The sequence below is a fragment of the Miniopterus schreibersii genome, assembly GCF_964146895.1.
Source record: "Miniopterus schreibersii genome assembly, chromosome: 22".
Taxonomy (NCBI): domain Eukaryota; kingdom Metazoa; phylum Chordata; class Mammalia; order Chiroptera; family Miniopteridae; genus Miniopterus; species Miniopterus schreibersii.
The window spans coordinates 623,912-648,328 of record NC_138124.1 but is presented as its reverse complement, the minus strand read 5'-3'; the positions used below and the strand labels follow the sequence as shown (position 1 = coordinate 648,328).

Below are 24,417 nucleotides of genomic sequence, written 5' to 3'. Positions count from 1 at the left end.
CCCCCGGCCCCCCCCGGCCCCCCCCGCCCGCCCCGCGCCCCGCCCCCACCCCCACCCCCACCCTCCGCCCCGCGCGCCCCCCCCCCGCCCGCCCCGCGCCCCCCCCCGCCCGCCCCGCGCCCCGCCCCCCCCCGCGCGCCCCCCCGGCCCCCCCGGCCCCCCCGCGCCCCGCCCCCACCCCCACCCCCACCCTCCGCCCCGCGCGCCCCCCCCGCCCCCCCCGCGCCCCGCCCCGCGCCCCGCCCCCACCCCCACCCCCACCCTCCGCCCCGCGCGCCCCCCCCCGCCCGCCCCGCGCCCCGCCCCGCGCCCCGCCCCCCCGCGCGCCTCCCCCCCCCCCCCCCCCCCCCCCCCCCCCGGCCGGCGCTCACGGCGCCCCCTCTGGCGGCAGGAGTACACCATCGACGTGTTCTTCCGGCAAAGCTGGAAGGACGAGCGGCTGCGCTTCCAGGGCCCGATGCAGCGCCTGCCGCTCAACAACCTGCTCGCCAGCAAGATCTGGACGCCCGACACCTTCTTCCACAACGGCAAGAAGTCCATCGCGCACAACATGACCACGCCCAACAAGCTGCTGCGGCTGGAGGACGACGGCTCGCTGCTCTACACCATGCGGTGCGGGGCGCGGGTGCGGGAGGCGGGGCGCGGGGTGTCGGGTGCGGGGCGCGGGGCGCGGGGCGCGGGGTGCGGGGTGTCGGGTGCGGGGCAAGCTCGCTGCTCTACACCATGCGGTGCGCGGGGTGCGGGCGCCGGATGCAGGGTGCGGAGTGCGGTGTGCAGGGCGAGCTGGCTGCTCTACACTGTGCAGTGAGCGGGTGCGGGGCGCGGTGTGCGGGGTGTGGAGTGCGGTGTGCGGGGCGGGCTCGCTGCTCTACACCATGCGGTGCGGGGCGCGGGTGCGGGAGGCGGGGCGCGGGGTGTCGGGTGCGGGGCGCGGGGCGCGGGGTGCGGGGTGTCGGGTGCGGGGCAAGCTCGCTGCTCTACACCATGCGGTGCGCGGGGTGCGGGCGCCGGATGCAGGGTGCGGAGTGCGGTGTGCAGGGCGAGCTGGCTGCTCTACACTGTGCAGTGAGCGGGTGCGGGGCGCGGTGTGCGGGGTGTGGAGTGCGGTGTGCGGGGCGGGCTCGCTGCTCTACACCGTGCGGGGAGCGCGGGGCCTGCAGGTGCGCGGATGGGACCCCGGGGCGGCGCAGCGCGCGGTGGGCAGGGTTATAATGGGGGGCAGGGGGCGGGGCGCAGCTCGGCGGAGGCGTCCTAATGGGGGTCAGTGGGGGGCGAGGCCTGTGGGGGCAGCGCCAGGAGCAGCGGGGAGAGCCGGGTCCCCTGTGGGCGGGAGTTCCCTTGGCGCCCAGGGAACGCGCGGGCCCCGTGGGCACCGAGGCTTCCTCCGGTCACACCGCGTTCGCCGGGCGGAGACGGCTCCACTGGAAGGGGTCATGAGTCTCAATGTGACGGGAGTGGAGCTGTGGTTTCACAGCACTGTATCCACTGAGTTGGCAGAGGCGGTGATGGTTGGTAACAGGACGCAGCAGCGGGCACCTCGCCCACCACCGGGGGTGCCCGGCTCAGCCCTGGGGGGGACAGGTGGATCTGCTGCTCCATTTACTGATGCATCACTGGTTAATTCTTGTCTGCGCCCTGACTGAGGATCGAACCCGCAACCTTGGGGTACCCAGACCAACTGGGCCACCCGGCCAGGGCCCCGGCTTTCTGTGGGGCGGTGGGCTCTCCCCGTCCAGCCTCATAAAGCCGGTCGTGCCCACGGACCGTCCCTGTCCGCGAGGCAGGAAGGTGGCATCAGGGTGTCCCTAGGACGCCCACACCCGGAGAAACAGAACCCGTCTCCTGACACTGTTCGCGTCAAGCCGCCTGCAAACTTGGGTTCAGACCTGAGGCCCCGCTGAGAGGAGCCCGCGCGCCCCGCGTTGGCACCGGGTGTCCCCAGCGCTCTGTCCGGAGACGGGCACCCTGGTGTGATTGTTTCCAGGCCCTGCGGACTTGCATCATTCGTGGGAAACGCGGCTGTGAACGACTTAAGCTCAAGGCCGGACTCTGTCATTTAGTCGCCAGGAGGCCTCGGTCGGTTTAACTCGAATCTCTTGGGGGCACCTTTTGTTATTTTTGTCTTTATTGCTTTTTAATTTCGTCCAGTGCAGGGTAGCTGCCAGGCCTGAGAAGCGTCTGGTTGTGAAGGCCGGTGGCACAGGCACTTATTCCGTGAGTGGCCCGTGGGGGGTGCCATAGGAGCACTTTTGTGCAATCCTTGGCTGAGAGCATCTGGAAGTTACAGTTCCCTATAGGTTTGCAGTGTCATCAGTAACTTACTTGCAGGAAATTTTATATATATATATATATATATATATATATTTATACATGGTTGACTCTTGAGTAATACATTTGAAATAAATTATAGGTATGTAAATGGAAATTTTTATTTTTTTTTAGATATATCTTTATTGATTTCAGAGAGAGGAAAGGAGAGGGAGAGAGAGAAACATCAGTGATGAGTCACTGATGGGCCGCCTCCTGCGCACCCCCGACTGGGGATCGAGCCCGAAACCCCGGGCCTGTGCCCTGACCGGGAATCAAACCCCGATCGCCTGGATCCTGGGTCCATGCTCAACCGCTGAGCCCCGCCCGGCCGGGCTGTAAATGGAAATTTCTAACTAGGCACTAGTATGTGCATGTGAGTGTATACACCTATCAGCATCTGTGTCTTTATCTGTATTTATCGCCATGTATCCACGCACCAGTGGCTAGTTAAAAACAACACCAACAGATAGATTGGCTAACGTTTGCCGTTTTTAAAGATAATATTCATTTTAATGACAAGAATCTAAATTATTATTTTTTTTAATGTGTAAAACGTGGAAAATCGCCAAGTACGAAATACGGTTATGGTAACAGCAGACCTCAGGGAATCGGTGCTAACGGTCGGGTGTGTCCCTGGGCGGGCCCCTGTGGACTGCGCACGCGTGTCTGTCTGTGTGCATCCACACGTGCTCTCCTAGAGTTGCCGTGTGGAAACTGTTTTATAAGCAGCTTTATCATTTAAAATGCATTGCAGGCCTTTCCCCCGTCGTCACACGCTGTTCTGGAATTTGTGACCCGTTGCATTCCATCACGTGAACATCCTGTTAGAGTCTCCGACAAAAACTCAACTTTCCTGCCCTGACCAGTGAGCACAGTGGTTAGAGCCAAGCCCCCCCCCCCCCCCCCCCGCACCAAAAGGTCACAGGTTCAATTCCTGGCCAGGGCGCCTGCGGGAGGCCACCAGTCGACGTGTCTCTCTCATCCATGTTTCCCTCTCCCTCCCTCCCTTCTACTTTCTCTAAAAATCAATGGAAGAAATAGCCTCCGCTGAGGATTAACAACAAAAACACCCTCATGTCATTTCCATTTTTTCTCTGATAAACAGCGTCATCATTCAAGCAAAAAAATTATATCTTTGAATAAATTCCAGGAACTGGTCAAAAGATGAGGCTCTCCGCCCGCCTTCCCGAGTTGTTTCCTAGAAGAGCTGTAGCGACCGCCCTCGGGCTCCCGGCAGGCGATGGCCTGTGACGTCCCCCTGGCACTGCGGGAAACGGGGAAGGAAGCGGCAGCCCGGGTTCCTCCATGAGATGTGACTAAGGACCCGTCTCTGAGGAAGGAGCACGTGTGACAGTTTCTCGTCCGGGATTTCTAGTAAATGAGTCTTGCACAACCACCTGAGAATGGCCTTTGTCCCTGCGTGCGGGGCCGAGGCACGCGGCTCTGGCCTCTTCCTCCGCCTCAGACACTCCCACAGCTTCCTGCTCCCTCCCAGACTTCAAGAAGTCTTCTGAAGTCTCCTGCTCTCTGCCACCCGCTGTCACCCTGACCCAGCTCTGGGTCCTCGGTGCCCTGCAGCACCCAGGTGGCCTGGCTCTGAGCGTTTGCTGAGCTGCATTTGAAATCTCCCAGTTGAACTTGAGCTTCTTCAGAAAGGGACTGTGTGTTGATAGGCGGGATTCTGGGCAGTTAGTTCCCTGTGGTCAGTGTAACATGCCTGGCCCCTGGGCTGACCCTCAGAAGGAACGGACTCCGCATTGGTGGAAGAATAAATGATAATGGGGATGAATGAGACGGCCTTTCCTTTTCTTTTAAATATGTTTTTATTGATCTTAGAGAGAGAGGAAGGGAGAGGGAGAGAGAGCGAAACATTGATGAGAGAGACATCAACACAGATCGGCTGCCTCCTGCCCAATGCCCAGTGGATCGAGCCCACAGCCCGGGCATGTGCCCTGACCCGGGATTAAACCATTGACCTATCGGTGCACGGGTTGGCTCTCAACCGCTGAGCCACACCAGCTGGGCAGGGCGGCCTTTACTTACCTTGGGGCCGCCTCACTGCTCAGACTTAGTTTGCGGGATTGAAAAGGGAGACCTAGGAAAGTTCTCTTGCACGACGTATTCAGTGCTTAGGTTTCTGCCAGTCTTCTAAAGATTCACGTCTATGTTTGGCTAACAAATTATACGTGAGGGGAACAAATGAGGACATTTCCATGGGACGCCCAGGCAGCTGCTGGCTCTGGTCTCGGCCCCAAGCCCCAGCTGCACAAAAAGAAGGTCCAGGCCCTCAGTGACGTCACATGGAAAGAACCACCTGACCTGGTCCACGAATTATTTTTCAACAACTTTGTGGCTTTTATGATGTGCCTGACGCTTTACAAATATAATCTCATCCTCAAAACAGCGTAAGGATGAGGTCCCATTATTACTCCTGTTCATAGATGAGGTGGAGGAAGTAGGTGAAAACAAATTCACGGGAATCCGCCTATGAATTAAGCCCAAAGGCCCAGGCTCACCCTCCGGCACCTGTTTCAACGGAACTCAGAGGCCGGGCTGTGCGTTGGGCCAGCGCCAGTGAAAATAGTGTCCACCAGGTGGCGCTGCGCCCACTCACATTTAGGAAAACAGGCTACAGGTTGGCTACAGTATCAGGCCCAAGCACCGGGTCCACAGACACATTTTCCCGGAGGATACAATGTTGCATTTTTGGGTGCTGTTCCATGCACGTGCGGTTGGCATGTCTGCATCCCCCTGAGGTTGCTCAGAGGCAGGAAATCTGCTCAGCCCCACAGCCTCCCCAGCCTGCACCTCCCTCCAGGCCATCGGGACAGCAGGGGGCCGAGTCAGGGTCCCAGGGCTGCTGAAAAGTCCTCTCCCTTCACCTGGCGTAAAGTGGGCGGCCTCCTGGTGTGCTGAAGTTGGTCATCTCACCCACACATGCTCTGTCCACCTGGGAGTTTGACTTTTTTATTTTATTACTACGGCGATCACATTTCTTCTATTTGTAACGCTGACTTACCCTAGCATCCCTGGAAGAAATCCCACTGGGTCATGGTGTAGGACCCTTTGACTATGCTCTTGAGTTGTTTCCTAATATTTCGTTACAAGTCTTCTGTATTCATCAGGGGTATTGGTCTGTAGGTTTTTGTTGTTGCTGTTTCTGAGACAGAGAGAGAAACGCGGATTTGTTGTTCCACCTACTTATGCATCATTGGTTATTTCTTGTATGTGGCCTGACCGGGGATCGAACCCACAACCTTGACGTGTCAGGACGATAGGTACTCAACCAATGGAGCTACCCGGCCAGGGCCCCCTACGATCTTTAAATAGGGGTGATTATTTTAAAAAGGCCTTCTAAAAGTATGAATAATTAAATAAACTATAAATATTTCAGTGGCCATCCAACAAGAAACTAATCAACATTGTTAATCTAATTTTTATTATTAAACTTATTTTTTTCCCAGTAGAATCTGAGCTTTTTCTGCAGTGCTTCCAGCAATATTAATGAGGTCAATAAACAGACGCTATTAAATACACAGGTAGGAGATGTCGTTTCCTGTTGGCATTAAATCCCAGAAGGTAAAGGACCCAGATGACAGTGATAAAAGGGCCATTAGGCTGAGGCGAGGCAGGAAAGACCTCTCTAGGTCCTTTGTAGCTGTGGCTGGAAGGGGGGCGAGGTGGTGGCTTTGCCTGGGCCGGGGAGGGCGGGTGTGGGTGTCCAGAGCCGGTATCCCTAAGGAGATGGGCCCTGACGATGTGGAGTGAAGGCCACGTCCAAGCACAGGGACCTGCACCGTGACTTTGCCGCCTGGTGGACAGCAATGGCCTGGAGGAATCGGGCGGCAGGGGGCTGCCGGTTGGTCGCAGTGCCCAGGGAGGAGCCGAGGGAATGGACAGAACCGGACGGTCATTTGGGAGGAAGAAGTGTCAGGACTTGTTGACGGACTGGGACTGGAGCGGTGCAGGGGAAATGTCACAGATGACATTTTCTATATTCATCAGGGATACTGGTCTCTAGTTAGTTGCTGTTTCTGAGACAGAGAGAGAGAGAAACGTGGATTTGCTGTTCCACGTATCTACGCCTTCATCGGTTATTTCTTGTAGGTGCCCTGATGTGTGTCTTGCATGTGCCCTGGTGGGGGATCCAGCCCCAGCTGTGTCTCGCAGAAGTGGCACCTTCCCCGGGGAGCGACGGGAGCACTCGAGGGGCACCAGGGTCAGAGAAAGCTCAGATTTTGTTTTCGGTGGGCTGGCCCCGTGTTGCTGAGACAGACAAAATGCAATCCAATTAGATGTTCCCTGCTTGACAGAGACATAAATATTACTGAGCCCTTGCCCTGCGGACCGAGTGTCGGCAGGAGGTCAGCGGCGGTCAGCCTGCCGGTGCTCACGCCCGAGGGGACGGCGGACAGACGCGGGGCCTCACCCCTGCGCACGGCGGCACTTTCATTGTCACCTGTTTACGCAAGTTGGCCAAGGCTGTCAGCTCGTCTCCTGTCTCCTGGCCAAGTGCACTCTCGCCTCCGTTCACCTTTCTCGCTCGGCCTCTGATCGCTGGAGCGGGACCCTGCCTGAGAGCTCTCGTCTTTCTTCCCCGTATAAACCCCATTTCCAGTCGCCTCCGCGCACCAGAGATGTTTCTGTCTCCTCGCTGGAGGGAGGAGAGGAGGCTAAGTCTGTGAGTTTCACCCCTGGAGGGGGGTCAGGCGCTCTCCCACGAGGGGCTGGACATACATTTTCCCTGTTTTGTAGATGAGTGAACTGAGATTTGGTGCCTTCCAAAGTCCCCGGGACCCCAGAGACCCAGCCTGGCCGACCGTGTGCGGTTTGCCTTCGGGCCTCCGTCTTGGTTGGTTTCTCCTCTGCAAATGCGTCTGTTTCCGCGGCCCAGAGCCTCACGACTTAGATGCTTTAAAACGCAGTTGAGCGCAGGTTTCAGTCTTGGTGGCCAGGGCTCTCCGCGTGCAAGGAGGCCTCGTGGCCCGCACCCGCCGAGGTCAGGCACGGCCCCGAATTCCTCACACCCAGCGCCAGCTTCCCTGGGTTTTCGTTAAGCGGCAGCCTCGACGCGTAACTGCCCCGGTTTCACTGTTTCTCTACCACGCGGCCAGCCCCCAGCGACCAGAGGTCACCCATCAGTCACGTCCCCCCCCATCTCCGCCCCGGCGTGTGGCCACGGCCACTCGGCTCCTGCTTGCTCCCTGCGCCTCTCTCTTCTTCATTCTCAATACATAAGCCAGGGAGAAATTTATTTTTTTATTTATTTTTTATTTTATTTTTTTAAAAATATGTCTTTATTGATTTCAGAGAGAGGAAGGGAGAGGGAGAGAGAGAGAGAAACATCAGTGATGAGAGAGCCACTGATCGGCTGCCTCCTGCACGCCCCCGACTGGGGATCGAGCCCGCAACCCGGGCATGGGCCCCGACCAGGAATCAAACCCCGATCGCCTGGATCCTAGGTCAATGCTCAACCGCTGAGCCACGCCCGGCCAGGCTAGCCAGGGAGAAATTTAAATACTCTCTGGGCCCTGGCCGGGCAGTTCGGTTGGAACATCGCCCCGATGCACCAAGGCTGTGGGTTCGAATCCCGGTCAGGGCCCATACAAGACTCAACCAATGATGCCTAGATATGGAGAACAATAAATCTCTCTTTCTAAAAATCAGTGAGCATATCCTTGGGTAAGAACTTTTAAAAAAAACCCTCTTTGTTCCCACCACACCCCCTTCATTCTTCTATTTAACACCCTTTATCTCTCACAAGCACCCTTGGGACAGCAGCCAGTGCTGACGTGGGTGATCTTTCATCTCAAGATCCTTAACGTAATCACGGCCGCAGAGGCCCTTTTCCCATAGAAGGCGCCGTCTACAGCGCCCAGGGATTAGCACCCGATCTCTTTGGGGCCGTTATTTAGCCACTACGGTCGTTCACAAGGTCTGCTTTCCACGCGGCCGTAGACAGTTCAGCTGAGCTTTCTGTGGCTGTGCAACAAGCTCTGGTTTCTAGTGACACGTCCCTCGTTGCTTCTGAGCCCCTCCGGCAGGGCCTCTGATGTCCACGTTTCTAGCAAATAATGTCAATTTCCCCCCCAGGCCCCTTCCTGCCCCCCCGCCGGGTCCCACTGCAAAATCATTAACACCCATGTTTCCATTCAGACTGTTCAAGGCGTTCTCGGCCTTTTCTACGATGAATCTCAAAGTCCCCCAGCCTGTGCCTCTGCCCCGCTCCAAAGTTACCTCCGCATTTCTAGGTCTTTGTTACAGTTGCACCCTCGGTCTGGGGACCAAAATTTGTAACTGTTTCCTACTGATGCTGTAACAAAGTCACGCAGATGTATTGGCTACAATACAATCAATGTATTGTTTGCACATCTGGAGGTCAGAAGTTCTCAAAAGGGTCTTACAAGCCCTCACGGGGTAGCTCGGTTGCTTAATGTCGTCCCCATACGCCGAGGTTGCGGGTTCGATCCCCGATCAGGGCACATGCAGGAATCAACCAATGATGCATAAATAAGTGGGACAGTGATTTGATGTTTCTCTCTCCCTCTCCCTTCCCGTTTCTCTAAAAGGCAATTAAAAAATATTTTGAAAAAATTAAAGCAAGCCCAGCCGGGTGTGGCTCAGCGGTGGAGCATCGACCTAGGGTCCAGGAGATCGAGGTTTGATTCCCAGTCGGGGCACAGGCCCGGGGTGCAGGCTCGATCCCCAGTTGGGGGCCTGCAGGAGGCAGCCGATCAATTACGACTCTCTCATCATTGATGTTTCTCTCTCTCCCTCTCCCTTCCTCTCTCTGAAGTCAATAAAGACATATTTTTTAAAAAAATTAAAAGGGGTCTTACAAGGCTAAAACGAAGCTGTAGGCAGGATTGCACTTGTTCTAAATTCCCTGCATTTCTGGGTTCACGGTCACAAGACCACCTGCCTGGCTCCAAGGGGACCCCTGTGATTATACTGGGCCCACGTGGCTGACCCAGGATCATCTCCTCCATCCCCGGAGCCTTAACTTAGTCCTGTCTGCACGGCCCCTTTGCCTTTTAAGGTCACCTTCCTTAGGCCGTGGACATCTCTGCACGGCCCTTGTTCTGCCTGCCGGCACCACCTTCTCCTGCATTGATGCCATTTTCATGCGAATGAAACCTCAGATCTGAGGAACATATTGGGGGAAACCTGGAGGCAAACGCCCTTCTCGCACTTACCAGCTCTTTTTTGCAGAGCAGCTGCTATGATGTCTCTTTTTCCATTGGGGAGACTGGACCAGAGAGGTTAGGCAGTTTGACAAAGGCCACACAGTTAATGGCAGAGCTAGTCCTGAATTCGGCTGTGTGGACCATCTCAAAGTGCTCCCCTGGTCTGTAGGGCAGAGAGGGCGATGCAGATCCAAGCTGAAGGAAATACTTAAACAAAGGAACAAAAGAAGCCCCTTTCCTTGAACCTAAAGTTAAGATGTTAAAAATTGAGACCCTGTATTACAATAAGTTAATGCTTGAATCTCTTAACAGAAATTCGAAGTAAAACAAAAATCCCACTTTGGAAGAAAAGCTGAATTCTTGGATCCACCAGTAATTCATGAAGTTTTTCCTGAGGCAGGTTCCTTACTGTCTTCGGTGTCACTGTCTCTGTCTGCAAAGCGGGCTCCTGGGGGCGGCCTGGCAGCTCCTTTGAGCTGCTGGTGCAGAGCTTCGAGCTCAATTCCGAGTGGCAGGGGCGGCTTCACATCAAGGCCTCTCCATCTCAAGGACCCGGTGAATGGAGGCTCCCTCTTGTCTAGAGATATTTGTGAGTGTGATCAAAGCAGAGGCCAGTTTTGAAATGCTTTTAAAGGAAGCGCACTATCAGTGCTGTTCTCTGAGGCTGAAACACGGGCTCTTGGGAGATTTTCTGACCAGCGAGAGACCTGTATAGGTGACGGATATTTTTCAATGTTTGGAATTATTCTTAGAGGGTCTATTAAAACGGGGAATCAATCTGGGAAGCTCCGACGACAGCATTTATGGAGATGGTAATTATAGAATTACCGCTTTTTATGGTTTACTGGAATTATTGGCTCTTTATTACTATTGTTTTAATTATTTGTTCCTACAGTGATTCTTCTTTACAGATCCAGCGACACTCTGCCCAGCCCTCTCCGACCCTCCCCCTCCTGCTGCTAGTAAAAGCAGACTCCTTGGTCTACATTCTTTGTCGTTTTCAATTTAATTTTATTGATTGACTTTAGAGAAAGAGGAAATTGATGCGTCTCCCCCCCTCTCCCTTCCTCTCTCTCTCTCAAATCAATAAAAACATTAAAAGCAAAACGTCTGTAGAGAATGAAAAGCCCCTGCCGTCAGGGAGCCCCTGCACAGGGCCGCCTGGGTGCCAGCCGCGGCTCCAGGACTGGATAATAATTCTGCATTCTTGCCCCGACCCCTGAATCCCTGTGCATCACTTTCTCACCTCGTCAGCTGATGTGTTCGCAGCGACAGATGTCACGTCTGTTCTGATTAGGCCTCTTAATGCCGGGACAGTGCTCCACACCGTGTCCGGAGTAGACACGGCAGCTATTAGGACCACGGATCGCTGCTATAGTCGCTGGGGGTGGTGGCGGGGGTGGGGGTGGTGGTGGTTAGAAGGCCAGACTTGGATTAAAAACAATAATTAGATTGCATCGAAAGATCGCTGTCATAACACAATTTCGCCGGCTTCACAGTGTGTCGACACCGGCCCAGTACCCAGAAATGACTCAGCTTCTGGTTCCAAACCCAGTCTGCGCATTTATTCCGTGTTTACAGTTTCTGAGCTTATCAACTGTTTTAGAAAATACGTATATTCGGCCTTGTTGGGGAAGTTTTTTTAGATCAATCTGGTTAAGGAATGGAAACAAAGAATAAATTATTTTTAGAGGCATCTCAAATGGCTCTACAGTGGTAATGTATGAACAGGCACGCACACCAAGTCGCAGAAGCCGAGGGGATTGGAATAAAGCCTATTTCTTTTTATTTTTATTTTAGAGAGCGAGGAAAGGAGAGGGAGAGAGAGAGACAGTGATGTGAGGGAGAAACATCGATCGGTCACCTCCTGTATGCCCCAACCGGGGATCCAGCCCATAGCCTGGGCATGTGCCCTGACTGGGAATCAAACCGGAGACCCTTCGGTGCATGGAACAACACTCAACCCACTGAGCCACCCCAGCCAGGGCGAGACTTGTTTCTACTGGATATTCATCTACAGTGCAAACCTCTGTAATTTGATGGGACAGTTTAGACAATAAAAGAGCCATTAAAATTAAAATAACGGGTGAAATTCTTACTATGGCTCTCTGGAGCGTAGTAGTTGCTTAATAAACAGCAGAGCTGCGGAGTCACTGAAAGCCTTCGTCTCTTCTTTTCAGCTTGACCATCTCTGCGGAGTGTCCGATGCAGCTTGAGGACTTCCCGATGGACGCCCACGCCTGCCCCCTGAAGTTTGGCAGCTGTAAGTTATTTTCATGAGTCAGAGCCGTGGGTATCCTTTTGGGGTGTGGCTGCAGGCATTCAGGAGAATTTGGGTGGTCTGTGGGAATGAGCCCACTAGAAGCTGCAGTCTGCTCCAGAAGATGGGGCGTGCTGTGGGGTCCACACTCCTTTGTCCTTGTGGACTGTCCTTCTTGTCTCTGCCCTTGAGAGGGATGTGAGTGGCGGCACTTACCACCTAGAGCAAGCTCCTGGGTTCACCTAGCAGCTCTTTCTCGTTTTCGCTTCTCAGATTTCAGGTCACCTCCTGCAGGGACCCCCCTTCAACACCCAATTTCTGGTAGCCAGTCAGTACCTTTTGGATTGCACTGTAGTCACTGCTGTCAACTCGCTTCTTCTAGAATGTTCCGTAAGAACAACACTGTCTGTCGTGTCTGATCACCCCTTACCGTGTGCACGTATAGGAAACATGTTGCTTCAGGAGATAACAAATTCATTAGAGGCATACGTCTCTGATTCTACTAGAAATTCCTGCATCCCAGTCCTTCCGGAGAGCGCTGTGGAGACATTGGCCTCACTGCTCAGACGTGGGGAGGCAGGGCTGGTGCCGATGGACTGTGCTCTTCTTTCTTTACACTATCCATTGGTGCCCATGCCCAGGTGAAGTTGCCTTTCTTTGACACCGAGCAGCCGATACCCTGGGCCTGAGTCCTCGCTGTTCTGCTCCTTTGCTCAGTAACTGTGGCCAAGTAGCTCCTTCAAGCTTCTTTTCTCAGTTGTAAATTGGTTGTGAGGTAATGTTTCAGACTGGCAGAGTAACACCAATTAAAGTGCTCAAGAAGTGTCCTTCATCATCATCACCCCTGTAAAAGTTCATTGTGTTAATAGCTGGGTGACCGAATGCACGTCTCATCACCATAAATGACTTCTGTTTCACCCATTCATTGCTTATGGAATGAACACTTTGTCTAACATTCATATTGCCATGCCAGCAATTAAAGTGCTGGGATATATTTATTAATATTTGCCTGGAATATCTTTTACACCATTTTTTCTTAATACGTGATGAATATTTTTGCTGGATATAAGATTATGTTCTGACAGTTCTTTTGACACTTGAAAAATGTGCCACTTTATTCTTGCCTCCATATTTTCTGACAAAAAGTCTGCTGTCATTCAAATAATTTTTTCCCTTGTAGGTAAGGTGTCATTTTTCTCCAGTGGCTTTCAATAATTGGATTTGCTCAGACTCTTGATTCTATATATTTTTGCCAAATTTAAGAAGTATGATCAGCTATCTTTTGAATACTTTTCCTGCCACATCTTTTTTCTCATCTCCTTTCCTGACTTTAACAACGTGAATATTAGATATTTTGTTCTATTTCCGTCAGTACTAAGGCTCTTTTCATTTTGTCTCTGTTTTTCAGATTATGCTGATGAGCTCGTTCATTGAACTTTTTAATATGATTATTATATTTTTAAGTTCTGTGAAGGTTAATTTTATGTGTCAACTTGCTGGGTCAGGGCATGACTGGATATTTGGTCAAACATGATTCTGGAGGTGTTTGTGAGGATATTTTTAGATAGGGATATAATTTAAATCAGTAGATTGAATAAAGCAGATTTCCCTCCCTGCTGTGGGTGGGCCTCACCCAATCAGTTGAAGTCTTGAATAGGACAAAAGGGCTGAGTGAAAAGGAACTTCTGCCTGGCTGCCATGATCACGTACATGGGTCTTTCCTGCCTTTGGAAGCATCAGCTCTTGTTGGGTCTCCAGTCTGCCAGCTCTCAGACTGGAACTACACCATCAGCCCTTCCTCAGCCTTCAGTTTTGCACGAATATGTATATTTTAATTTTGAGAAGTGGGGTACTGCTTGTAACAAATACCTAAAAATGTAGAATTGGCTTCAGAACTGGGTAAATGTGAAAGAGAAGCTGGTGAGGTCTGTGGTAGGTGCTAGAAGAAGCCAAGATTGCTCAGAGGGCTGAGAAATAAAGGAGGAGCCTGGAGAGAAAACCTCCGTATCCTTAGAAAATACAGAAATAGCCACGAGCAGAACTGGTAGAACTATGGACGTTTATGGTCTTCCGGTGAGGTCTCAGGCAGAAATGACAGATAGGTTCTTGGAAACTGGAGGAAAAGGATCCTTGTTATAAACTGGCAAAGCACTTGGCTGAATTGTGTCCTAGTGTTTTGTGGAAGGTAGAACTTGCGAACTTTGAAACTGAGTGTTTAGCTGAGGATATTTCTAAGCAAAGTGATGATGGCACGCTTGGTTCCTCCTGACTGTTGACAGTAAAATGTGAGGAGCGAGAGATGAATTAAAGAAGGAATTGTTCAACAAAAGGACCAGAATGCAAAAAGTTGGAAAACTCTCAGTCTATTCATATTTTGAAAAATGCGGAAGCTTGTTCTGGGGAGAACACCAAGGTGTGGCTGGACAGTGACTTCATATGGCTCCAAAGGCAACTCAGAGATCATCCGACCTGCTGTTACCACGACAGGGTTGGGGAGCCACACTACCTCCACTTGGGTTTCAAAGGGCAGTGTCACCCTCACAGCTGTGCTAGAAACAAATGGAAAGGCAGAAAAACCTCAGCAAAGAAAGAGAAAAGATAAAGAAAAACCAAACAGAAGTTTTAGAATGTATGTTGGACTGCTCAGGCTACCCTGACAAAATGTCATAGTCTGGGTGGCTTAAACGACCAAGATTTCTTTTCTCAGAGATCTGGAAGCTGGGAGGTCCAAGATCAAGTGGCCAGGAGGTTCAGTTGTAGTGATGGCTGTCTTTCCTGCTCTCAGCTGCCTTCCTGCTGTGTGCTCACAAGGCCTTTTCTCATTGCATGTGTTTGTAGGGAGATATTTGTCTCTCTTCCTATTCTTCTAAGGGCACTAATACTATTGGATTAGGGTCCCACCCTGATGACTTGATTTATCTTTAATTACAAAGGCCCTATCTCCAAATACAGTAATATTGGGGATAGGGTTCCAGCATATGAATTTTGGGGGGCACAATTCGGTCCATATCATTCTGCCACTGCCCCCCCCCAGTTACTGTCCTTCCTGCCTGCAGAGTACATTCATTCCATCCCAAAAGCACCAAAAGCCTTAACTTATTCCAGCATCAAGTCCCAAGTCCCACCTAAATATCACCTAAAGCAGATATGGGTGAGACCCAATGCATCCTGGGGAAAATTCCTCTCCAGGTGTGAACTTGAGAAACCAAACAAGTCCTGTGCCTCTAAAATACAATGGAGGAACAGACACTGGGTAGACATTCCTATTTTTAAAGAGAAATCAGAAGGAAGAAACGGGTAATGAGTCCCAAGCAACTCTCAAACATAGCAAGGTGAATTCCATGAGATCTTAAGGCTCCAGAATAATCCTCTTTGGTTCTATTCCTTCCCTCCAGGTCCACTGGGGGGCAGTGTCACCCCAATTGCTCTGTGGGGTGTTTCTGCCAAGGCTCTCTGAATGGCCAGTTTTAGAATTTGTACTTGGTCCTTTTAGTTTCAATGTCCCAGCTAAGATTTACTCTTAGTTTTTTTGTTTTGTTTTGTTTTGAATATATTTTTATTGATTTCAGAGAGAGAAAGGGAGAGAGAGAGACACAGAAACATCAATGATGAGAGAGTCATTGATCGGCTGCCTCCTGCACGCCCCCCACTGGGGATCAAGCCCAAAACCCAGGCATGTGCCCCGACTGGGAATAGAGCTACACTGGCCGGGCTTACTTCTTTAGAGTAATTTTTTATTACAAAACATTACATTCTGTACCCGTAAGCATGGGCATAATAGCTGTTCTCAAATCCTCATGTGCTAAATGCAGGATCTGAGTCCTCTTGGGGTCATTTTGTATTGATTATATTTTCCGTTGACTATCAAACCTTTTTTTCCTTTGTCTTTTCCGTTGGAGAATTTTGAATTCTTTCCTGAATATTTCAGTGTTACGTTGCTGAAACTGTGGATTCTGTTAAGTTAGAGTGTTGTTATTATTTTTTTACCCAGTTAACTTGACTGAAGAAAAACTTAAAACCCTGTCTTTCGTGTGATAGGCAAGAGCTGAAACATCGGGTGATTTTTACTTGAGCCGGGCTGGTGGGATTCTGCTCCATGTCTGCATGATTCAGGGGCGAGTTCGACATCTGGGTGGAGTCCACATACATCCGGGCACGTCAGGTGTGGGGCTTTTCTCTGTGGCTCCCCCTTCCCAGGATTTTACTCATTTCCAGCTCTGATATTTCCATGGTCCGGACACTTTGCTTTGGTTCTCCAAGCCTGTAAGACTGAGGGGGTCTCGCTGAGCTTTAACCATCTCCCAGCTCCAACTCACGGCTTTTTAAGTGAAAAGCCATTCTTTTCTCTCAGCTCCCTCCCGTCTCTCCCTGTATCTGTTCTCCCTCCAGTCCCTTCAGGGAGTTATTTTTTCCAACGTGTCCAGGGTTCATAGTTGTTACCTAATAACTGCCACTCTGCCGTTGCTGACGGGGGAGCATCTTGTGACTCCAAGGGTTTCGTTTTCTATTGTTTTTATCATTCCAAAGAGGTTTTTGGAATTAGGAGAGGTAAATATGTGTGCTGAGCCAAAAGATTAGGTTGGGTGGAAATAATCCGTTCTTTTTCAAACTCTGATCTTCAAATGCCATGGAGAGATAAAACACGTTTATTTGGGGAAAGCGGTGTAATGAAAAGAAGGTCTCACCAGGATTTATTTAAATTACTCGCTGCCATGGGCTGGCTGTCTTAATCAGTGCTCGGACAAACCTTCAAAAGCTCCCTAAGGCCTCTCGCTTGGGAATCACTGGTTCATGTCCCTGCAGGAAAGTGAATTCTTCATGTTCCCAAGAAGAAGTGAGTTGAATAACTTAGAACGATGCCCGTCTTTGTATATAGAGATTGTGCTCTTGATCAAAGACAAAACACTGAAAGCGAGATTGTTATTTTTTTCATCATTAGTTAAATAAGTTCAGTCGATGTGATATGCAGACTTCATGGCCTCTGTGTGCAGGGCACAAAAGCAGTTCTGGGTTTAGGAAAGTATGTGACCCTTTAATCCTCCCACCAAGTTATCTCCTAGTCAACAACCTGCCGACTGCAGTTAACCCTTTGCGGCCGTATTAAATTTGGACATGGGTGTCATACTGGTCGGAAGTAATTTCCATTGAAAGGGCAGTGATACATAACATGCAAGATTATGAAGGATAAACAAGATTTATGAACGGATACGTGAATGAATAGAGTTAAGATTCGTTCGGTTCCTGGCTGTGGTGGCTGAGAGCAGACATACGACCGGAACGGTAAAGAAGCTTTGGTGGCTGAGAGGAGACAAACGACCGCAAAGGGTTAAATCATTTATCACATTCAAGCCAAAACACAGGTCAGGGAGGTCTTGTCCCTTCCCCAGTCAGTCAAACCAAATGAGGTCAGTGAGCGTAGGTATCGCCTGAGACTTTGAACTCTCAGGCCAAGTTTATTTTTATCTGAAGATTGTTTTATTTAGATGTTGATTTTTTATATTTGCTGTTAATATCATTACTACACTCTACAAAGCAATGAGAAGGATTTTCTTTGAATATCCGTCCTGTTTGTATACCGTTGACCTCACCTTTCCTCGACTCATATGGTTTCAGCTCAGGGCATAATAATTTTAAGAGAAAAAAAAAATGTTACTCAATTAAATGTTTCTCTTCCTCCTTTTGTCTTTCATTTTTTGGCCTTACTAAAAATAGCTGCCTGGCCAAGTAGTTTACTTATACCGTGAGCATCTGAGCCTGCGGAGGCTAAATGTGATAGTCTAATGAGTTTCAAATGATTCAATGACAGTTCTCCGCCGTCAGGAGACAAAGGGATGCAAATAGGTGTCATTATGCTAATGAGCCACATGCTCCGGCTTCTCTAATGCGGAGCCCGGTTGACAGGCCTTCTGTTATCGCGTCTCTGCTCTCAGTCCCACGCTGCAATCCGCCGGGTTCACAGAGAGATGTGTCTAGTCTGCAAGGAAAGTCCTTCCACATAATGGCACGGCTTACATTTGGGAGACAAATCAGGACTATTTAGAAGAGAAAAAAAGAACTTAATTTTTTTGTTGTTCATTTTCTTTGTTTAGTGATGCATGAAATACTAGACCAAGTCGTGAGACAACATCTGGGCTCATGAAAATGAATACTGAGTTAGACGCGGATGCCTCTTTGGTAAACATCTCATGGAGAGAAGTTCAGAAATTTGGGGTAGATCTTACTATAGTGAGTTGTCAGTGCATTGGAATGATTCCTCCGCTCCTTCACTGGGCATGGCCAGTGCAACCGCCTGGCATGAGTATGGGTGACCTAGAACGTGGGGGGCCCAGGCTGTGTGATCTAGAACGCGGGGGGGCCGTAGGCTGTGTGATCTAGAACGGGGGGCTGCACAGGCTGTGTGATCTAGAACACGGGGCCCAGGCGGTGTGATCTAGAACGCAGGGTCTGGTCTGCGTCATCTAGAACACAGGGACCAGTCTTGTGATCTAGAATGCAGGGAGCCCAGTCTGTGCAACCTAGAATGTGGGGCCCAATCTATGTGATCTAAAGTGTGGGGTCCGGTCTGTGTGATCTAAAGCACAGGATCCTGTCCATGTGATCTAGAGTGCAGGGTCCAGTCTGTGTGATCTAGCACTTGGGGCCCAGTTTTGTGTGATCTAGAACGCAGGGTCTGGGCTGCGTGATCTAGAACACAGGGACCGGTCTTGTGATCTAGAATGGGGGGGGCCAGTCTGTGCAACCTAGAATGTGGGGCCCAATCTATGTGATCTAAAGTGTGGGGTCTGGTCCGTGTGATCTAAAGCACAGGATCCTGTCCATGTGATCTAGAGTGCAGGGTCCTGTATGTGTGATCTAGAACTCAGGGTCCAGTCTTGCGTGATGTAGAACGCAGGGTCTGGTCTGTGGTGTCTCAGAAGCACGCTGAGGTTTACCTGGGTTGTGTCTAAGTTTAGATGCATCGCTTGGCCTTGACTGCTCTTTAGCAGATACGTTGGGCGTGCTGTGCGTTCTGCTGGGCACAGGGAGCCACACAGAAGCAGGAATGGTGCTGGGCTCCCAAGGAGCTGATGGTGGACACAATGGGTGATCAGGTTAAACACCCTCCTGCAGCCACAGGCCACTTGGAGTTCACAGACGGGAAGCTCACGGTGGGGATGAGATTTTGAGCTGAACCCGGAAGACATAACAGAAATTAGGACAAATGCCAGGGCTGGTTAGCGGAGGTGTTGAGCGCCTCCTTCGGGGAGGGACGGGAGGGCGTTACACCCCAACCAGGGAGGGCCTTAGACACAAAAGTGTGAACGAGTGGGCAGGGCAGGGGACGTTTGGGAGCAAAGGGGAGCATGTGCTGAGCTCACTATTAAGGCAGCGAAACCAAGAGCTAGGACTTGCCAGGAGCACGGACGTGACGGGAGCTGAGAGGTGGCGGGTGCTCGTGCGGGATGGAAAGTGGCAGCAGAAGAGCAGGTGACTCGGGAAACAGTTTCCGTTAGGAGACTGGAGGCATCGGAAGGACCTGCCGATGTGAACGTAACAAGCTGACCAGCTTACGGGGCTCGAGGGACACGGAGGCGTCTCCTCCTCACGCTCCCGGCCGTCAGGACGCTGCTCATTTCTCTCCACAACCGGAGGGTGACAGTCCTCTGTCCTTTTTGGATTTGGTCCCACTAACGTCCCTAGACCCAGCGAGCAGGGTCTCTTGGAGTCTCTGTCACCCCGGTCAGGGCCGGGCCCTACCTGACCTCGTGGATCGAGGTGGGTGCTGATAGGCTTTCTCCTGTCGCTTCCTTGGCGACAGGGCAGGAACGTCCCCTGTTCATTTCCACCCGCAGGGGGCGGCACTTGCTGCGCAGTTATTTCGGGGGGAGGAGAAAGGCACAGCCCACGGATCCGATTTTACCTGCTGCTCTTTGGAAAGCCGGGATCCTGGGCGTCCAATAGGCCATTTGAGATAATGCACCGACACACGTTGGCATCTCACAAGGTCTCTAGTCCCAATGACGCTGTTGCTGTGTCAGGTGTTAACTTTTTTTCAGGATCGGAGACTGAGGCTCAGGGAGGTTGAGGGGCCTGCAGAAGGTCCCACACATCCCCACCCCTGGTTATTTTATTGTTAAATTTATTGGGGTGACACTGGACGTTAGTTAATAGGACCATACAGGTTTCGGGCGTGGCTTTCTATGTCACAGGCTCTGCATATTGCATGGGGTTCCCGCCACCCAAAGTCTCCCGTCACCGTATGTTAAGACCCCCTTCTCCGCCCACCCCCTTCCCTCTGGCACCCACCACACCGCTGCTTGTATCCGCAAGTTTCAGGTTCATACCCCACGTATGAGGGATATCCTGTGGTTCTCAGCTATTGCACTTAGCGCAGTGCTCTCACGGTCCGCCCGAGTTATGAATGGCGGCACTTCACCCTTCCTCGTGGCTGAGTGGCATTGCCCTGTGTACGTGCCCCCAGCCTCGCTGTCCAGCCCCTACCGCAGGGCACTTCGCTTGTCTCCATGTCTCGGCCCCTGTGGATAACGCTGCAGTGAGCACAGGGGCGCATGTGTCTTTGGAATTACACGTTTTCTAGTTTTTCGCCACCTCCCCCCCGTTTCAGGACAGAGAGGAAGGTTGAAGACACGGTGTCAGAGAAACTCAAATCCTGTGTGTTTTCTGATCACCAAAATTCCAGGGAGCAGTTACGCCCTAAGCTGCACTGATTCTAGCCTCACAGGCCAGGAACGCACCAAGCGAAACGCATTTCCCGGGTGGCCGTCGCAGTCCCGGGTGTCCCCCGGCCTGTCGGACGCGGCTGAACAGTGGTCCTCACGCTGGGCTGGCTTGTGACCACCAGCTGGAACATGAACTCGGGTGACAAGGTCTTTTCCTGTGACACTAAGCAAGTCCCTTCCCATGTTTCCTCTTTTTTTTTTTTTGGTTAATCTTCCCCCCAGGATATTTTTTCCGATGATTTGTAGAGAGAGTGGAAGGGAGGGAGGGAGGGAGGGAGAGAGAGAGATTGAGGTGAGAGAGACGCATGGGTTGGTCGCCTCCCGCATGGGCCCTGACCGGGGCTGGAGATCGAACCTGCAACCCAGGTACGTGCCCTTGACCCGGAATCGACTCCGAGACCCTTCAGCACACAGGCGGATGCTGTAACCACTGGGCCACACCGGCCAGGGCCGGTTACGTTTCTTGTAGTTACTACTTATCGAGCACCTACTGTGTGTCAGGCGTATGGTCGGTGCTTGGCATTGGTGGGCACCCTCTGCCCGCATAGCCCCCTTAGGAGACGGGGGTCATTCCCCCCAATCTACAGATGGTTTCAAACGGAGGCTCAGAGCGTAAGGGGGTTGGTGAGGGTCGAAGACGGGCACCGTGTTTCCCTCACAGTCAGGCGGACTCACTGCTCCTGAGAGGCCCCGCGAGTCGGGCTGAGCGCCGGCCGGCCGGCCGGCCGTGGTCTAGGGTTGTGTCGCCGGCTGAGGGCGGACGGGAAGTGTCAGCCCGGGGACGGCGGCTCTGGGAAGGCGGCGATAAATCCCCCGGCCCTCCTGAGCCAAAGCACAAAACACTGTGTCGCTTCCCGCCTGGCCCGGCTGATGGATGGCCCCCGGGAGGCCAGGATTACGGCCCTGAGCTTTCAGTCATGATAAAGGGGAGCGGGCACCCTGATTGCCTCGTTTACTGTTGTCTCTGGCTCCGAGATTGATTCTGCGCCCCTGACACGGAGAGGAATTTACTGCCGCCGGGCTCCAGAGCCGAAGCGCACACGAGCGGGCGTCTGCTCCCAGCCGCGATTTGACGGGCGGGACTCGGCCGTGCTGAGCGCCCCCCGAGGCCACGCCGGCCCTGGTCATTAGTGCTGTTAACACCACCCGTGTTAATAGGTCATCACGCGTGCGGAGCGTGATGGTGTGAATTCCCCGGGCGCGTCGTCACTGGTTTCGGGAAACTTTGATCCAGTGACAGTTAATGATTACGCTCGGGCCCCTCTTGGGAGGTAAGTTTTATTACTCACCAGCACCCCCGCTCACAATGCAGAGAGAGGCGTGGAGGACTCGAGCCTGCGGGGGGCAGAGCCAGCCTTCCGCTCGCCCCTCAGTGACCCCCGCTCCCGGTCACCTCGCCGCTGAGCCACAGAGCCTGGGTCCCCGTGGAAAGTGACGCCCAGCCCTGCAGTCAGGAGAGCGGACGGATGGGGTGACACCCTCGCAGGCCTGTCTCAGCCCCCACAACCACCTCTGTGCCTCCAGCACCCCATGACTCTCACCTGTGTCCTCAGGCACCAAAGGAGGCCCCGCGCCCCCAGGCCTCTGCTGCTCTCCAGAACGCCCCGTGTGTCCCCACGTCCGGCGTCTCCCCTGCGCTTCATCCCCTCTCCCTTTGTCCTCAGCAGACTCAGCTCCCTGGGCCGGGAGGTTGGGGTGGGGGGCGCTGTTTTCAGGGCTCTGAGCTCAGACACAGGCCTGCGTTCCCGGACGTTCCTCACTCTCACAGCTGGCCTATTGCCCTGAGGCTTGAGCTCCTGCTGAGCCTCAGGACGCACATTCCCAACCAGCTCATGTCTCCCAAGGCTTGTAGTGCCTCTTGCTTCCCCGGCCAGGGCCAGGCTCACAGCTCCCCCAGACTGGGCACTGGGATGGGGGGGTGTTAATGGGACGTCTCCCTGCGAATCCAGCTCAGCAGCCGTCCATGCCTCAGGCCCGCAGCTGGGGAGAATCTCCGCGTTTGCTCCCTACATAGTTGTTTTCTTATTTTTACTCTTATGAATACGCTTTTGCACATAAAGCAAGAATGAGGGTGGCCCTGGCTGGGTGGCTCAGTTGGTTGGAGGGTCGTCCTTGCACCAAAAAGGTGGCCAGTTCGAATCCCTGTTGGGGCACATACAGGAGGCAAGAAATCAGTGTTCCTCTCTCATATCGATGTTTCTCTCTCCCTTCCTCTAGCTCTCAGATCAATAAATCAAAACACACACATTTACTACCTGACAGTTCTATGGAAGGATATGCAGTAGGTGCCTGGTTTCCCTTCTCCGGGTCTCACAGGCCAAGGTTAGGTGCCAGCAGGGCCGTGTCTCTCTGGAGGCCCTGGGGGCAGACCCTCTTCCAGGGTCACCCCCGTTGCTGGCAGGATTGGGCTGCGCACGGCCACAGGGCTGAGGTTCCCGTTTCCCGGCTCGCAGTCGCCTGGGGGTCATTTTCACCTGCGCTGGGGGCTACCTGCGCTTCTTGGCCTGTGGCCCCTTTCTCCACCTGCAGAGCCAGGAAAGGTGGCCGAGCCCTTTTTTCAAGCCTCGTGTTTCTCTGAGCTGGGCCTGTGTGGCTCCCACTGGAGCAAGCTCTGTTTTTCAGGCCTCAATCCGAGATAATCTCCCAATGTGAAGGCCCGCAGCCTTAATTCCTTCCGCACGGTGCCTTGTTGCCGTGCAACCGAAATTCACGGGTGTGACACCAGGGGCGAAAGCCCCGCCTACCACGCCACCCTGCCCCCCGGGCACAGGGGCCGCGGGCCCCGTGGCTGCTGCAGAGTGGGACCCCTGCGGAAGCTGACGCAGTAGGAGTCGCTCCAAGGGCTCGAGGAGTAGGGGCTGTTCCCACCCCATTCGACAGGTGGGGAAACTGAGGCACAGGGCGTAAGTGACTTATCCAGAGCCAAAGAGCTGGGGGAGCCCCGGCCTGTGGGGCTCAGAGATTAGAGCATCGGCCTGAGCACTGAAGGGTCTGGGGTTCGATTTCCGGCCAAGGGCACGTACCTGGGTTGCAGGTTTGATCCCTGGCCCGCGCTGGGGTGCGTGTAGGAGGCGGCCGCTCCATGTGTCTCCCTCACATTGATGTCTCTCTCTCTCACCCTCCCTCCCTCCCCCTCTCTAAAAATCAATGGGAAAAATACCCTTAGGTAAGGATCAACTAAAAGAGCTGGGGGACCCCCAGGCACTGCGGTCTCGGGGCACCTGCTGTAGTGTCCCCCAAAGAGAAGACACATCCTGGCCTCCGGTCTCTGAGCCCTCGGACTTTTATATATTTTTTATTGATTTCAGAGAGAGGAAAGGAGAGGGAGCGAGAGAGAGAGAGAAACATCAATGACGAGTCATTGACCAGCTGCCTAGCCTGCAACCCGGGCCTGTGCCCTGACCGGGAATCGAACCCCGATCGCCTGGATCCCAGGTCGACGCTCAGCCGCTGAGCCCCGCCGGCCGGGCTGAGCCCTCGGACTTTTAGAAGCGGAAGGGCCTGGATGGCTCAGGTCCTGCGGGGGCCTCCGCCCGGGTCTGACCGCCCTGCACACTGTTCATCGCTGAACTTGGACTTTTCTAACGTCTCTCTTGCTCCTCGGCTGCGCCAGGTTTCGCGTGACACCCTGTTTATGCCGCTTTCCTTCCCCCCACACAGACGCGTACCCCAACTCCGAGGTTGTCTACGTTTGGACCAACGACACCACCAAGTCGGTGGTGGTGGCGGAAGACGGCTCCAGGCTGAACCAGTACCACCTGATGGGGCAGACGGTGGGCACGGAGAACATCACCACCAGCACGGGTGAGACCTGGTGCATGCCGGGCGCTGCACCCTGGGGCGCTCGGGCCCAGCAGCGGGGCCGCCTGCACTCTCCTTGGCCGTGTAGCCGCAGCTGCTGGGCTGTGCTGGCTGCAAGCAGCCCCCGAGCCAGCCCCTC

General features: G+C 53.2%; 1 protein-coding gene across 4 annotated transcripts in view; it reads left to right on the top strand.

The window, feature by feature from the left end:
- Positions 1–24,417, top strand: part of GABRA5 (gamma-aminobutyric acid type A receptor subunit alpha5) — a 53,583-nt gene that overhangs the window by 21,526 nt on the left and 7,640 nt on the right. For all 4 annotated transcript variants that reach the window (XM_081124439.1, XM_081124438.1, XM_081124437.1 and 1 more), the window contains 3 exons: positions 392–612; positions 11,678–11,760; positions 24,138–24,281. In XM_081124439.1, the coding sequence (XP_080980565.1) occupies positions 392–612; positions 11,678–11,760; positions 24,138–24,281 (448 nt within the window). The remainder of the gene's footprint in view (positions 1–391; positions 613–11,677; positions 11,761–24,137; positions 24,282–24,417) is intronic.